This window comes from Sinohyriopsis cumingii, chromosome 17 (assembly GCF_028554795.1).
Source record: "Sinohyriopsis cumingii isolate HCF-2022 chromosome 17, ASM2855479v2, whole genome shotgun sequence".
NCBI classification, from domain to species: domain Eukaryota; kingdom Metazoa; phylum Mollusca; class Bivalvia; order Unionida; family Unionidae; genus Sinohyriopsis; species Sinohyriopsis cumingii.
Genome location: NC_142977.1, coordinates 40,845,218 through 40,863,390, shown reverse-complemented (window position 1 = coordinate 40,863,390; position 18,173 = coordinate 40,845,218). Strand labels below are relative to the sequence as shown.

At 34.0% G+C, this 18,173-nt stretch overlaps 1 protein-coding gene across 6 annotated transcripts in view; it reads left to right on the top strand.

Annotated features, from left to right (window-relative positions):
* The window catches only part of LOC149778480 (uncharacterized), a 119,961-nt gene extending 101,788 nt beyond the window's left edge, over positions 1-18,173 (top strand). For all 6 annotated transcript variants that reach the window (XM_089939348.1, XM_089939350.1, XM_089939349.1 and 3 more), the window contains 5 exons: positions 1,154-1,269; positions 4,932-5,097; positions 9,591-9,689; positions 10,484-10,737; positions 11,468-18,173. In XM_089939348.1, coding sequence (XP_089795474.1) covers positions 1,154-1,269; positions 4,932-5,097; positions 9,591-9,689; positions 10,484-10,737; positions 11,468-11,711 — 879 coding nt within the window. In that variant the 3' untranslated portion in view covers positions 11,712-18,173. The remainder of the gene's footprint in view (positions 1-1,153; positions 1,270-4,931; positions 5,098-9,590; positions 9,690-10,483; positions 10,738-11,467) is intronic.

The following is an 18,173-nucleotide window of genomic DNA, read 5'->3' as shown; positions in this document are numbered from 1 at the left end:
GAAAAGCTAAGGTACATTCCAATTCATCAGAATGACAAACAGTGTCTCTAACCAGTGCTATGATATATGCGTACAAGTGAATGCTGATGGGTGGATATTTAGTCCAGGGGCAGATAACCCTCCTAAACCAAAGTAATTCAGATATGCAATTTCACGATGGGTAAAATAGATCTATATATTTTGGTTTGGCCTAAGACCCATCATGGCATCGCCTTTTCTGTCTGACATTCATATAGACACTGCTTTTCCTCTTTGAGTAACCTCAAGATGGTGGCTGTTGTATCTGAGCACCCTCTAGACCTGAAAAATAAGTCAAAAGGCGAAGCAGTAAATTGTGAAACGAACCTGGCAAACAGACTATTACAATTTATACATTAGCCCTCAAGTGTTGTGCTAGATGAAACAACAATCAAATGTATATAAAAGACCGTAAAGAAAATATATTAAAACATCTAGAAGGTGAAAAATGAGAAATGAAATTACTAACTGAAAAACAAAAAACATGTAGTCACCTTCACATTAACTCTCAGACTGATGCTAATGCTTTCCTTTAGCCCAAAAATCCTGGGGTGCATAGTCTTTTGATTGACAGTTCTTGCCGGGTGTCCCAGTTTCAAGCAATGTTTGGTCCTAATCGGTATGGATGGCACAAGAGACTGGCTGAATCAAGGAACTAACTTACAACAACCTAGCCTGAATAATATTTAAATGTGCACCAGTTCATGCTTCCCACTTAATTGGTTGGGTTGTATGTAAATGAAATTGTAATGGAAAAAAACAACTGTTATACAGTCGGGCATACATTGAAGCATGGTGGGGTAGGGTGGAGAGGGGTAGATGGGGTGGGTTATAGCAACAATAAATCAATAAAATGAATTAACATGAAAAAAATATAATTTTAAACACTTCATGCAAATGTTACTATAAACTTACCTTACATATTATATGATTTCTCTTAAGTCTAAACAATCTGCACCATTACCAATCAATAATTTATTTATCCCACTATTGTGTTTAAATCCCATCTGTCTGCATCTCTTGGACTATACGGGAAGGGAAGCAGACTGTGATCTTACATAGAGTTTATCTAAGATTCATGTTTGGGTTAAGTAGTAGGATTACATATTTTGAATGCTGTGTTTTTCATCAAAAGGTATTCACCCTTCAGCAAGAAATTGAGAATCTGAGAACAAGTTCTGAAGAAATGGATGCTTCCACAAGAAATAAATTACAAGAAATGTCCAATTTGGACAATGATATTTTACTGAGGTAATTATTAACATAATCTGTCTGGAAAAAAGTATCAAGTTTACCCGTGAAGTACATATGTTTTTACAAATGATGTAGTGTTTAAACAGATACAATTTAATTTTTCATGCTCAAAATATGAATAAAGTGCAACGATGTACATGTATTTTGAAAATCTTGATTATATCACATAATATTTTGAAACAAGAGAAAAATGCTGCTGCTTTGCCAGATAAATGTTTATCTACAGCTGTAATTTTCTTTTGAGTTTAGAAAGATATTGATATTTAATTCCTAGGTAAAATGTATGATTTTGCAAAAGGAAAGTTTTACTTCGTGTATTTAGATCTTTCTGTAACCGAGTCACTTAAAATAAACATATAGCAAATATAATGGTATCATAGATGTGTATCTTCTTTGTAACTATTTTTTGTACATCTTTTTTCTGAAATGGTTTACATCTTTCATCCTATCACATAACAAAACAGGGCCCATCATCTTAGTGTCCCCTGCTTTCTAATGCAAAGCAGGGCACTTAGCATTTGTATTTTTGTCCATTCATTCATCACACTTTTGTTTCCACTCTGTAACTTTCAAGCTGTTTGATATCAAGGAACAAAATTTTGTTAATTTTCACATCATCATCTCAAAAGATACATAATGTACGCCATTGGGATCCTGTCTTGAAGCTCAAGGTCTCTGCCTCTATGTTGCAAGTTTTCTGTGTAGTATTATCATCAGTTTGGTCATACCAACAACAAGGTCTACAACCTTAAAATAATTTGAGATCAAGAGATGCAATTTGGTAAACTTTTATAGTATTATCATCAGTTTGGTCATACCAACAACAAGGTCTACAACCTTAAAATAATTTAAGATCAAGAGATGCAATTTGGTAAACTTTTATAGTATTATCATCAGTTTGGTCATATATACCAACAACAAGGTCTACAACCTTAAAATCATTTGAGATTTGAGATCAAGAGATGCAATTTGGTAAACTTTTAGAGTATTACCATCAGTTTGGTCATATATACCAACAAGGTCTACAACCTTAAAATAATTTGAGATCAAGAGATGCAATTTGGTAAACTTTTAGAGTATTACCATCAGTTTGGTCATATATACCAACAACAAGGTCTACAACCTTAAAATAATTTGAGATCAAGAGATGCAATTTGGTAAACTTTTATAGTATTATCATCAGTTTGGTCATATATACCAACAACAAGGTCTACAACCTTAAAATAATTTGAGATCAAGAGATGCAATTTGGTAAACTTTTAGAGTATTACCATCAGTTTGATCATATATACCAACAAGGTCTACAACCTTAAAATAATTTGAGATCAAGAGATGCAATTTGGTAAACTTTTAGAGTATTACCATCAGTTTGGTCATATATACCAACAACAAGGTCTACAACCTTAAAATCATTTGAGATCAAGAGATGCAATTTGGTAAACTTTTAGAGTATTACCATCAGTTTGGTCATATATACCAACAACAAGGTCTACAACCTTAAAATAATTTGAGATCAAGAGATGCAATTTGGTAAACTTTTATAGTATTACCATCAGTTTGGTCATATATACCAACAACAAGGTCTACAACCTTAAAATAATTTGAGATCAAGAGATGCAATTTGGTAAACTTTTAGAGTATTACCATCAGTTTGATCATATATACCAACAAGGTCTACAACCTTAAAATAATTTGAGATCAAGAGATGCAATTTGGTAAACTTTTAGAGTATTACCATCAGTTTGGTCATATATACCAACAACAAGGTCTACAACCTTAAAATAATTTGAGATCAAGAGATGCAATTTGGTAAACTTTTATAGTATTATCATCAGTTTGGTCATATATACCAACAACAAGGTCTACAACCTTAAAATAATTTGAGATCAAGAGATGCAATTTGGTAAACTTTTAGAGTATTACCATCAGTTTGGTCATATATACCAACAACAAGGTCTACAACCTTAAAATAATTTGAGATCAAGAGATGCAATTTGGTAAACTTTTAGAGCATTACCATCAGTTTGATCATATATACCAACAACAAGGTCTACAACCTTAAATAAGTCTAAGTCTTTATATACTGATACATTATTACTAGAAGATTCAAAGTGTGTCATGTTCTACATAGGTGGAGCTATCTTCAGGGTCAAGTCTACATCATAGTATCTGAATTTTCATTTTGCACTTTTCTTTCTGCTCTGTATGTTTAGAGCCCTTTTGAGATCATGGGATGAAACTTTGTGCACTTATAGATCATCATGAGCAGGTGTGTTGTGTAACACATTGGGGATGCTGTCTTCATTGGGTCAAGATCACTGTTCAACATTTTCTTTATTTTCAATCACACTTTTATTTCCGCTTTATAACTTTAAAGCCATTTGAGTAAAGGGGATCATACATTGTCTACTTTCATATCACTACAAGGTGTACCACCTGCAACATCATGTATGTTAAATTCAGAGTCAAGGTCACCGGTAAATGTTTTATGTTTTCCATCACGATTTCTTTTCCGGTCTATAACTCTAAAGCCGCTTATAAGTTAGATGAAATTTTGCATACTTGTTTATGATCATTAAAATGCATGTAGGAATTCACTTTTTCGAGGTTCTATCTTCAAAGTCAAGGTCACAGCTCTCAGTGTTATCTGTTTTCTGGAACTTTCAAGTAGACTGATACCAAGAATTAATTTTAAAATATGTATACCTCATTAATAGAAGTTTATTACACATCTCGAATAAATTACATCAAGCTCTCTAATATCCTTTGCTAATAAAAGGGTACCTTTAGTTCTTATGTTAATGATGCAAAATTGGAACAGTGTGATTTATAAAATATGTACAGTGAGTGAGCTCATCTGACACCTGCAACATCGTCACCAGAAGGTGTGCTGTGGTAAGGCCACAGGTCAGTATTTTAGTTTCTCATCACACATTAGCTCCCTGCCCAGCCATAAAAAAAATCTTGAGTCAATGGAAATCACGGCATGAAACCTGGTGCAGTTGAATATCATCATTTGAAGGTGTGTCACATGTCACATGTTAAGTCCTATCTTCTAGGACAATGTCACTTTTAATAATTTTACGTTTTCTATCACGCTTTCATGTACATGTACGCATTACAATACTGGAACTGTTTGAGATATAAAGAATTGATCATCATATTTTGCCAGATACACGACGTTAAGGAGCCTGAAAATCGATTACTGACTTTATGAAATAGCTGTAACAAAGCAAAGGCTGTTCGTGTATGGTATATAATGTGTTGCATTCCATATATGAGGTCCTATCTTTAAGGCAAAGGACAATATTTTATGTTTTTTTTTGTTTTTGCTAAGCATCTTGAAAGCTGTTTGAGGAACTGGGGTGAATACATTTCTCAGTCTGATGGTATTCCAGTCATATCAGTCAAGATTATATCAAAGTCATTAATCAATTATTGCCCCTTTATGCATTTTCGTTCTTATTATTGTTATTATCTTGTAAAATAGACCCATATACTTATCTGCTTTCTATGTCTATCCAATAACTCTCCAGCTCTGTCATGAGTGTCACCGATTTTTCATCGATGTCTAATTTTGGCAGCTTCGCCATAATAGGCGGGGTAAAAAAAAATCACTGAATTTATTATTACTAATATCGTTATTATTCAATTTTTAGACTTGAAAACTTAAATGCTGCTCAAGAAGACCAGACAGAAAAAATAGCATCCCTAACTGAAACCCTTGGACAATATAGGTCTGAAATCCCAACACTCCACAAAGCGAGGGAAACAGAAAGAGAAGAAATATTGGACCTTCAAAGAGGTTTACAGAAGCATAGACAGGTTATATATCTTTTGATTTAGAAAAATATTTTTGCTCATTGATTTATTATTTTTTTAGTGGTTGACTGATTGCTGGTTGTTTACTTGATTGCTTGAAGTGCCTTGCGTAAACATCAATTTTATACACATTTCACACTCACATGTGTTTTTCTACTCGATTAAAGTTAATTGATTTTGGAGGAATTAAAGTGGCAATACTGGAAAATAAATAAGGTATGTTACAAGGAGCAGTATCAGTCAAATTAGAGACCATCTCTTGTAAGGAAACCAGAGACCTATATAACAATCCCTGCCCTGACTATAAATTCGAATCAAATTAAAATATTTTGGTTTCTCTCGTTAATCACAATAAAATTTAAACTGCATAACTTACGATTTAATAGAAGAATTTACTAAGATATTATATCATCTGAATATTCCTCTCCGTTTATTTGTACTCTTCTGCCAATTTAAAAAAATGAAAAGCAAACATGAGATAAAAGATACACAGAACTTAGTTCATTTATTGATTTATAATTTCAAATCTGATTATGTCCAGGTGGGACCTTAACACCATTATCATCATTGCGTTTCATTCCAAAACAGAAGTTTTCAGTGTAAAAGATGGCCCTGTTTGCCAGTCATTTCATGTTCCTGGAAAAATCCATTTTCAGCAGGTATGTAAGCACATGTTGAATCAAACAAAGGAAAAGAATTACAACTACAAATTTGCCTTTCATGTGGATTTAAGAAGCGGTGTATTTTCTATGTACATGTTTGTAAAGGGATATTACTCTAAACTCTTAACATTGTGCTAATTTACGGAATTATCCAGCAGCACCAAATAAGATGAACTACGTCACAATGTTTTTCTTGGGAAATCAACTCACCCATTTTGTACGCAACATGGCCCTGTGTTAGTATGGAAGGTCCGTTTAGCATGCAAGGAACAGAGAATGCCAGTATTAGGGCCACTCGGGTCACATTCAGGTTAGACATTATAAATCAATGAATGTATTAACTAAGTTCTAAGCACATTTTATGACATTAAAGATTTCTTTTATTGGAATCTGTAGGGGGGGGAACAAATGGAGAGGTATATTCAGACTATAGTCATACGTCTGGTCACAAAAAGAATTGGTAGGCTCAGTTTCTCCAGAAGAAAAGTGTTTCATCACTTCACAACTAAATGTTTGGCAACTTTATCTTTGTTATTGTTGGTCTATGTCATGCTTATGGCATCAAAAAGGCAATTTATATCTTTGCAATCTGTCTTTCAGTATGACTTAATAAAGATAAAAACTGAATACTTTATATATGCCTGAATTCTTCAACATGAAAATATGAATAGTCTTTTCAGATTAGTAAGATGTGAAACTCTGCCATTAGACAACGGTCAATTAAATGGATTAAATTTTAAATGACTTTGTATAAACTGATCTGATCATGGCACACTTAACAGAAATAGTCACATTACTCCAAGAGAGTTAGTTAGGACTTATATTTACATAAGTATTCCGCAGGAACCTGATGCAGAGGCCATGATAGTTGTGGTTAACCTGTCTAAATCTTTTAAGTTGGTTTGTATGCCAACCCCCCAAAGATCTTCTATTTACGGTTATAGTAAAGCAATAGAAACGATTTCTTTCCAAATCTGATACCCCTAAGTCGCTCAGATGAATGTATAATATTGGCAAAACAGAAACATTAAAGAAATGTCTGCAATATATCGACATCCCTCTTTAGTAAGACATCTCCCCTTATGAAATCTTGCCCAATCTTGTACCAAAAAATACATTATCTGGTCATATTTTATGAGAATATTCACTACCCAGCAAATCCAGCTTTCTCAAGTGAAAACAGACACTAACCATATCCTTTACTTCTTTTAGCAATGCAAGTGCTAAAGCATGGCTTGCAGAATTTGCTTACTATTGTGTCAGGCTTCCAGTACTCATGAGACTGCAGAAAACTATGAACTGCCTTCTTTTGAATAAAGTGTAAATATTCCTTACTTTTTATCCACCCTGTACCATGTCAGTATGAAAGTACCAACCATCTACTTACAATATGCACGGACACTTAAGCCAAGGGTTGAGATTCTGAGGCCAACCCTCAATGAGAGGGACTATCAACAGTTTGCTTAGACCTCCAAGATGGGTATCTTCATATTGCCATTCACGAGTCTTCCCTGAAATTCCAAAGGCTCAATCCTTAGTGCACTGTTCTCAGGACAACATCAATGTCCACATTCCTGACACAGAACTTGTTTTTATAACGTCCATCAAAACTCAAGATGAGCAACTTTTTGTACAAATACACATAGTCCCTCATTACTCTCTTGTATTGCCACAAATTCCTGTAAACAAGGATAGATCCAACATTATCATATCCCAGCTTTTCATTCACCGAGATGTGCAGTTCACACACTTTGTCAGTTGGGTTTGCCTCCATCAGGGTTTTACTTTGATGATCGCCCTTGTGGTGTATTCTATCCTTTTAAAAAGCTGAATACTGTATTTGGCTAGGGACCCCAGATTTGGGCTGCCTACATATGAGATCCCTGTTAATGGGCTTCCAGCATATGAGATCCATGTTAATGGTCTTTTTATCTCAGTTGTGACAGAATCTTTGCCAACTACACTACATAATCAAAGCTTTGGCATACATGATGCTCCAACTTGGCAAATGGGAAGATCTCTCCAAGGTTATGGCAGGTATTTGGTTTCTGCACCAGCTGCAAGAAATCTTGATTCACATGGATGCCAGTATGACAGTATAAGGTGACTATCTTTTGTCGTCTTTCATATGAGCAGTTAACACACACCAGTGTGGAAACAGTCATCTTAGTGAATGCTTTTCAATCGTAGCAGGATACACAATCTGGAAAAGGCATTCTAATTTCTTCCAACACCTCTATCAAGATATATTACCTTCAAAGTTAAGAGAGACCTAAAGCATCAGATATTCTTGTTTGGTTTTATCTCAGGTGGTGTCATGATCGACAAATCCACCTTCAAGCCTGACTTTCCCTGATCAGGTTCAGTGTCCCTGCAGGCTAACTGTCCTAGTGTAATCAAGAGCTTTACACAAAATGGTCTGTTCACAATCTCTCCCATTTGTTTTCAGCTGAATATGTTCCTGTTGGGATTGATCCATCGCCGATTTTTATCCAGTGAGGAATGCAAAACTAACAACCTTTTATTCTCAAACCCAAAAGGATCACTAGTGTGCTCTTTCTTTAGTATAGAATGGTTTCATTTCGTTATATATACACTCAACTCCACCTCAAATCAAATTATGTTATAAGGTGATGGAATCTGAGTGCTGAATAGTCCTGCTTGTTTCCATTAAGCAGAAAATATTGCAACTTGTCACCTTTGTGAACCCAGAGAAGAGGGTTCCCAGAATGCTCTGCCCTTTTCACAATCGCTTAAACAACCCCAAATATGGCTTTCTATCCCAACTCCAGAAATGCCGAATCTGCATGTTTAGCTCATATGAAACAACTTAGAAAGAAACATTTTTCTGAACTGGTGATATACATAATTACTCGGGCAGGAAGGTCCAATCACTCTGAAAGAAAATGGAAAGCCTTCTTCGAGGGGCACGAGCAGAGAAACAGCTCTCTTTTCAAAACCTTGGTACCACAAATAGCTAACCTCCTCTTACGGTTATTCGAGGAATTAAACATTAGCACCAATCACTATCAACAGTTACTGTTCCCCAAAAAACCTCTGCAATCTTCCAGTAATTTTTTATGCATGACTGTTCACGTTTTTACATGGCTGATGAAAGTACCATTTGAATCAATGTCTATATCTTTTTTAATTCATCTTTCGGATTGAACCTACTTCCCAGTCACTCTATCATTAGCAGGCAATATTAGTGAAATTCATGCCTTAGCTGCACCATAATGGTTTGATTTCGCTCATGACTGTCCCTGGTTTAATTGCTAACAGACTCCCACCCATGGGTAAAACCAGTCTTTCATTTTGAAACTGATGACTCCATTGAAACCTACTTCTTAGTATTCATGTATTTGAAGAAAGAAACCAATTATCAGAGAAAAGTTTGTTTCTTTTGTAATAATTATACGATCATGATATGGGCACTCCATAACTGAAATTACATCCCTGAAAGAGTAAGTGCTTCCTCTCAAATTGTAAGTAATGAATTGCATGATTATACATAGGGAGCCCACTCGTCTGACTTATGCCTTGACAAGCAGGCAACTTTAAACACTTGTATCACTACACTAGGCCAAATGGCATGACCTCGGTACATGCAAATTCATTCATGTATTGAAATAAAGGACGATAATCTTGGGGCACAAATATACCACCAAAAAAATCTGTCAACTGGCTTCTATTAATAACCTGTTTTTCACAGGTTATAATCTGCAACAGTTTTTGCTCTCATGGCTGCTACCACTGTAAAAGTGTTAACAACAGCCTTTACCAAACTTTAATTGCTATTTGAATAGAACAGGTCTTTGTTTTACACAATTCCAGGAAATGAGGGAGGACCTTAATAATCAAATGACTGCATTAGAGACTCACAGGAAGGAGGTTGAAACTAAGACAGATGCAATCCAGGCAGAACTGCAAGAGGTGAGAGGCAACAACAGATTAAACAGATTTATCATTATTGCCTATTATTATCATGCTGATAGACCCATCATCAAACTTTGTGTCCAGTGATAAACCCCACACCCTTCTTTACGTTAGCTTGTCAGACTTTGTGGGCTTATCACAGCAGAAATGCTGCATCCCTGTACTAAGTTTAAACGTCTATAATTTGGTCATATTGAGTTGAATGGAGCTAGAAATATAACCAGGCTCTGAATATGCCTGCTTTGGGAAATGCTTTGGGAAATGCTTTGGAAATGCTTTGGGAAATGCTGTGGAAAATGCTTTGGAAAATGCTGGCTAATACACCCTATATTGGTTACAATTACCTATTTAAAGTGGAAGGGTACTTTATCAGGATAACTTTTGTTTGACAAACTCTGATAGGGTTAGAATTAGAACAAAGTGAAAGTCTAAGCCAGTGAAACCTGCAATATAGGTCACAGTGACTGTTTGAGGTTATTTGTGATGAAATCATTCAATTGCATTTCCTTTACCCATCTTTTAGTGTGACAAAAAGAGTAACAGAATGATGTATATTAAAATGCTTTCACCATGATTTACCTCGCTATGTATATAACTATATATAAAAATATAATATTAAAACTAGCATAAAACCTTTATCTCATGATGGTAAATGCATACAGGCACTTTTCTTCAGTAGTTCTGGAAACAATAATATCAATATTTTCAATAGATATAAGCAAATCAAATTTCAAAAACATAATCAACACAGAAACTCTGCTTAAATTATATATTATTCTGCCTTACCTCAGTTACACAAGGTAAATGCTCAGCAACACAAGTTACGAAAGAGAAGGCAAATGGCAGAGCAACAGGACCCAGTCATGAAGGACAAAATCTCATCAGAAAATATACCAGTGAAGACCACAGTTAAAAATCTTGGTTCCCTAGCTGCAGATGATGAACTTTTTGAAGGAGGATTACAAAGGAGATCAAAAGTAAAAGAACTACAAGTTACTCCCACAATAGATGAAATTATAGAGGAGACCCAGGATACTGAAGAAAGGTAAACATATTGAACATCAACAATAAAGGTCAGATCTAAATTCATACCTTGGTTACCATACTCCTTAGAAGTTTTACTGCCATTCTCTTTTTTGTATAACATTGGGGAACACATTTTACATTATGCTAAAAAGCCAACATGTGACAAACACATTTTTGGCATCAAACATTGGGAAGGGGGTACTTTGCAATTTAGTACATTCCAACAGCAATTTCACAATTACTGATCAGCATAAAGTATATTTTATAAACAAGATGTTCCATTATTTATAGCAAAATAAAATAATTTTGGCAAATAGATTTCATTCCTAAGTGAGATAAAAATTTATGTTACATGAAACTTTACTGTTTACAGTAATATGTGTTATATATATATATATATATATATATATATATATATATATATATATATATATATATATATATATATATATATATGCGATTATATAGTCACTTTTTGCTTGACATACACTTAAATCCCTATCTCTGTCCCTTTACTTCACTTTATAACTATTAATATAATTTAGATATGTCACAACTTACCCTTTGTTCAGAAGAATAAAAGATGTTTTGGTACTGTCAGAAAGAATTTCTTCTCCAAATTGCAATGAATGGGACAAATTAAGACCTTTTTTCAATGATAAATTTCCCTTTAGCAAATATAATGCATCAAAGTTATCATTTTATGCATCTTTCTGAATGCCAACACCCTGTTTTACCTTTTCTTTCAGATCCACCATATCATCCTGGTTTAGTGCAGTTACTACAAGGCAAAGAAGAAAAGCCAAGTCAAACAGTTGCCTCGGCTATCTTGGTCGTATCTGTTGCACGGCACTGCCCTTGATCCTGTTGCTGCTGCTATTCCTCATTTTCACTCTATTTGTCCCATTCTTTCATGAATGTTGCACACGGACAAACACTTACAGACATTCACCAATGTTTTTTAGATACGTGGATGGTCCACCACCAACCTGAAATGGGGAACTCCCATGAGCAAAAACTAAGTTGTGAAATGCAAAACTGAAGGATTACCAGGAGTACAGGCCTTACAAGAATATAAATAAAACGGAAACATGTTTGACAAAAAGAAAAATCTTCCAGTGTGTCAACAACTTATGCTTCTGTCTCCAGATTCCAATGGTAGTTCTGTGTCTCTAATGAAGACAAAGAAAGACAGAATACTCTACAAACTGAACGAGAACAAAAGTGCATATATGAACAAATATTAATATATAGTCCTCCACAAATCTTTTCTCATAATCTGATTCATAGTCTTTGAATGTAATGGGGAGGGACAACCAAAGTTAATCAGTCGGCTGGCTCTGACAAGACTGTTTTTCAAGGTCAGGGAAAGGGTATCATTTTTTAAATGTCTCCTTGATAATTTAAGATATAGGGCCCCGAGTGGCTAAGTGGTCTAAAGCGCTCTCCATTACGGATCACTACCATTTCACCTCTATCTTCGTGGTTCGAGTCTTGGATTCAGACAATATGGGTAAGCAAGAAAACTTGCCAGTAGCTTCTCATGGGTCGGTGGTTCTTTCTGGGGTTTTGCCTGGTTCTTCCTCCACCATTTATACTGGCTGCCATGTATAGCCTATCTTGTGCTGAAAAATGGTGTTAAACTCTACAACAACAACAACTTAAGATCTAGGGTTAAAAGAAACAAGACAAAATTAAAGGTTCTGTTCAGTACTGTTACAGAACTCTATGGATGAAAGATATCTGACACAATTTGATTAAAACAAACAACAAGATAAGCCACTGATAACATGATTACCAAATTCAGTACTATGATGCGCCTGGAAACTTGTTAAATCCAAAATCTTGAAAAACAGGTTCTGCTGTAGAGTTATTTTGGGATGCAAAAGAATATATATCACTCTATGTACGGTGTTTATTTGCTCTTTCCAATGATACAACTCTGTATAACTACGATGATTTTTTCCTTCTGTATAATAGTGCAGTCTATTTTAGTGTGTGTGATTTGGATTTTTAAAGTAGTTTAACAATTTTTCAATCATATCTCTACAATGTCTTCAGTGTGACAGTTTATAGTAATGTCTAGCACTGGGGCATCATGCTACAGACATGTAGCATCATGTCCCACCCAGTCACATTATCCTGACACAAGGCCCACCAGTCCTAACACTAGCCTCCTAATGCCAAGCACCAAGCAAGACAGCTGCTAGTTGCTAGTACTATTTTTGTTAGGTCTTTTGGTACTACTCAGCCAGGGTTTGTTTTAGTTAGAATTTTATAATGGACACCTATTGATTAAAGGCAACATTTTTGTAACCCTTTTCTTGAAATTTTATGAGAAAACCTTGTTGAATTTGAAGAACATTTATCAATAGAAGGCAAAACTGAGTTGTCCTTTAAGGGTATTTAGGGATGGATCCAGAAATATTGTTTAGTATTATGTGTGTGTGCATGTATGTGTATGTGTGTGTGTAACCAAGTAGGCAAGAGGTAATTAGGTTGGAACCCATAGTAGGAGCCTCCTCCAGAAACTACTGTATTTCATGTATTTTTTCGTACCCTTTAATTTTTCATACACAATCCAGTTATCAAAATAATAATTATTTAAATGTATCATATTTTTGCTGTACATATCACTTTGTATTTTTCAAACAATCCTTCAAATAATTGTACACAAAATTTCAAAAATACCTTATTGCCATTTTGTTTTTACAAAAATTAACAAGAGTATAGAATCATGATTATATACAGCTACGGTAGGTTTTATTGTTGTTGTTTTTTTGGTATTATTTTTAACCTTGTATTTTGATGTGTTATGATTGGGAAGGTTCCCATTTCAAACAGCTTCAAAGATATGCCAAGTTAAGATTTAAATACATCCAGTGATGAAACTATTGTTTTGCTAAGTGTATGATATAAACAGTGATTAACTTTGGGTGTTTTTAAGTAAGGCATAAAATAATGAATCGAATGATCAAGAAATAAAAGAATCACCATTTATAATCGCGCAGAAAGGTCACTTATAATTTTGTTTATTAATTTTTTTTACCTCGTACTTCTGTTTTTCATTTAAACCAAGAAGAGAATTGTGTGTTTCCAGTGGCTTTGAAAAAATACTGATGTAATATATAGATATGTCAAAATGCCAATGTATTTTTCTTCTGAGCATAATCCCAAATGAAAAACAATTATTTGTTGCCTCAATTAAAACTTATCCGAGTTTTTGTTAGCTTCCTGTAAATTTGTAATTGAGGTATCAAATAAGGAAATAGGTGATTATGTCATCAAAGAATCTCCATTTATAATTCATTTCATTCTTTTATTACTTTTTAACCAAATATGCTGATGTTTTTTATTTGACTCAAGAAGAGAAGTAAGCATTTCAAACAGCGTGGTAAAATACCGATGTAAAATATAGATACGTCAAACTACGACAAGCAGACAGGTCACTGATCATTTCATTCTTTTGTTACTTTTTTTACAAAGTATTTTGATATTTTTATTTGTTCAAGGAGAAGTTCGCATTTCAAATGGCTTCGAAAAAAAAACAACCAATGTACGACATAGATATGTCAAACTATGAATACATTGTTTGCTGAGAGTATGCTTCACATAATACCACATTTGTTGCCTAATTTAAAACTGACCCACCCTATTTGTTAACTTCGCCTATCATCGAATAATGAAGCAGGAGATGAAGAAATAAAAGAAATAATCACTATTCATAATCATGGAGAAATATCTTTAATCGTCTCTCATTGAAATGGCAAATCTTCTATCAACCTACTCCCATTCATCAATCCACCCTTACTTGTCTTCTTTATTGGTGATAAAATACAATTACTGACGCTTATTATCATTACAGTATCTACTGGTCTTTATTAACAACTGGACAAAGGCCTTTACAGAACATATCCTTAAATATTATCATTAATTAGTTCTCCTTATCAAGTCTGTCACTGTAACAAAACACCACGTGTGTTTTAAAATGAGTTCATAAGTCCTTTATTGTTTTCTTACCCCACAAAAATTATATATCAGTACATGCTAAAGTGATGACCACAGCCCATTGGTCAACTAGTCTTAGTGTTTCATCATAGTCATACAGAAATAAAATATAAAAATCTTGTCATTTTCTATTGTAAATTTGAAAGTCACGGACTCCATTAAATCAATTTGTATATATTGACATTGACAGATTTTAACTTCCCTAAAGAGAGCCTCATTTCCCTATTGGCAGCCTCGCTGATTTGACCTCTTCTGTTGAATCTTACCCTCTATCAGGTTTCAACAGGAATAACCAAAGTTCTTAGCATGTTTAAATTAGCATGTAAAAACACTGTATTGCCATGTGGTTGTTGTGACAGTGTATATCATACTTAAAACAAGAATGAATTGTTGATTTAGAGGTGTTAATTGATAATGGAATATAGTAGTGTCATGTGTGAGGATTATCACAATTTGTCAGGTAAATGAAAATAGTCTTTTTTTCTCTTTGCAAAAGCTGCAAATAAAAACAGCCCTGAATAAATACATTCTTGTACACTGAAAAAATTTTGTTTCATCTCTCACTCTCTCGCATGCAAGCATGCACACACATGCATGCATGTGCACATGCACATTAACAAAAACGTGTTTTCAAGTTCTTTAATTTTTTTACTGCAATTCGATGAGATTTCCGTTGCTGTACGAATACCAGTTGCACTTAATTTCTTGATGCGTGGACTCGTATCGTTACCTACAGTTTACAAATAAATAATACCTGTAACTAATAAATGTTCAGACTATCTTAATAATATTGCCAACATTACACACCATAACAACATTACACACCATAACAACATTACACGCCATAACATCATTACACACCATAACAACATTACACACCATAACATTACACAACATAACATTACACACCATAACAACATTACACACCATAACAACATTACACAACATAACATCATTACACACCATAACAACATTACACACCATAACAACATTACACACCATAACAACTACAAAGAAGTATGCTCTAAATGCAGATAAGCTTGCACACTTCGACATTCTCTCTCTCTCATAAAAACAACAATCTCTTTGAGTACATTTATTTTTATTGTAATTGGATTCTTGAGTTCAGAGTAGAATCAGACAGAAAATATACCTTTATTTTTTTACATCTGTACCCTTAAGTTGTCAAGTAGCAAGTGATCTACAGAACTTGTTAGGGAACAATCCATTTTTTTTTCATATATGGTCAGTACCATAAAATGATAATTATATATTTTACATGATCTTTCATAAATTAAAATTAATTTTAAAAATATTTGTGTACGAAAAATGACATGAAATATGGTACGACATTATGTGTTTCCAGGGCATAATTTTAACCCTCTTACTGTACAGACAACTTGCTCTATGAAATATTTTGTTTCATACTCATTTTTGGCAACAGGGGGGCTGGCACACACTAGCTCCCCCTCTTCCATACCCCAAGCAAGTTAGGGTTTTTCTGTATATCATGCTATCTTTTTTAGCATGTTGAGGAGATATAATAAACATGCAACACTTTTCAGTTTCACTGACAACATAATAATATTTGTTGTTGTCTGTCCAATCAAACTGAGCTATTCATGTCAGCTACAAGTGACAGATAAGAAATGTCAGATGACAGCAAAACTTTCCTGCACATATACTGACTTAGCAATACAAGGTATACATTTGCTACTGACGATGATGTTGCCAACAACTGACACCATTCATAAAGCAAGAACTCGTCTACACCTTGTACAGGCAGTAGGCAATCTAACAAAAATTCATATCTCTATTTGAACTGAACTTAGTCAAAAATGTCACACTGGGAATTTACTAATGAAGGATTGAAGAATGACATCACTTCATTTGGAAAAAAATTCATCTTTTTAACCTCTATAACATTACTTTTTTCACATATTCTCATTTTCAGAACTCATTTACAAATGGGTAATTTTTAATTATACACTGAATACTGAATTATCACGTTATCCTGTCTCTCTTTTATGCCACAATAAATTGTGGATTATTGTGTTATCCTGTCTCTCTTTTATGTCATAGTAAATACTGGATTATCACATTATCCTGTATTTTATACCATAGTGCTTTCAAAAGTATTTATGCTACACTTTATCTCTTATCAATATTTTGTGTTTAATTTTTATTTTAAGATATGCTTGCCAGATCTCAATGATATTTCTATTTTTATTTTTTCCTCAAATTATGCTTCAAGTATATCACAACTGCATACAGCTTTTACAGTGTATTTTATAGCAAATAGTTTGTCTAAATTTTTCAAAGTGAATGTTGTACATAATTAGGCAAATAACAGTAACCTTATGCTATTGTACCATGGCGGATGTTGTACATAATTAGGCAAATAACAGTAACCTTATGCTATTGTACCATGGCGGATGTTGTACATAATTAGGCAAATAACAGGAACCTTATGCTATTGTACCATGATGGATGTTGTACATAATTAGGCAAATAACAGTAACCTTATGCTATTGTACCATGGTGGATGTTGTACATAATTAGGCAAATAACAGTAACCTTATGCTATTGTACCATGGCGGATGTTGTACATAATTAGGCAAATAACAGTAACCTTATGCTATTGTACCATGGTGGATGTTGTACATAATTAGGCAAATAACAGTAACCTTATGCTATTGTACCATGGTGGATGTTGTACATAATTAGGTAAATAACAGTAACCTTATGCTATTGTACCATGGCGGATGTTGTACATAATTAGGCAAATAACAGTAACCTTATGCTATTGTACCATGATGGATGTTTTACATAATTAGGCAAATACCAGTGACCTTATGCTATTGTACCATGGTGGATGTTGTACATTATAAGGCAAATAACAGAAATCTTATGCAATTGCACCCTGGTGGATGTTGTACATAGTAAGGCAAATACCATTAACCTTATGATATTGTACTAGTTGCAGTTCAGTTAATTCTCTATAAAACAAGAACATGATTTATGTAAAAAATTGTGTAGTACAGCAAAGTTTTAATCTACTCTTCCATACATGTAAATCACTTAAATGTTCATGTATTCACAGCACAGAATGTAAATGGTCTAATTTAGAGATCAAATCTAAATTTCATCATAAAACCTCTTTGCATGCCCATTTTTGTTTCCACAATACATACATTATAGGATTCTCATGGGTCGGTGGTTCTTTCTGGGGTTTTCCCGGGTTCTTACTCCACCATTAGTACTGGCCGCCAAGTATAGCCTACAACAACAACAACAATTATAGGAAGAGCTAAGAGCTCCATTATGTTGCAACAACTTTCTAGCTTTTTTTAACCATAAGGCAGCTATATTCATATAAATGTTGTCAGTTCTTTTATTTGTTTGATAATCATGTTCCATGCATGAAAATAAAAGTTGAAAAAAATG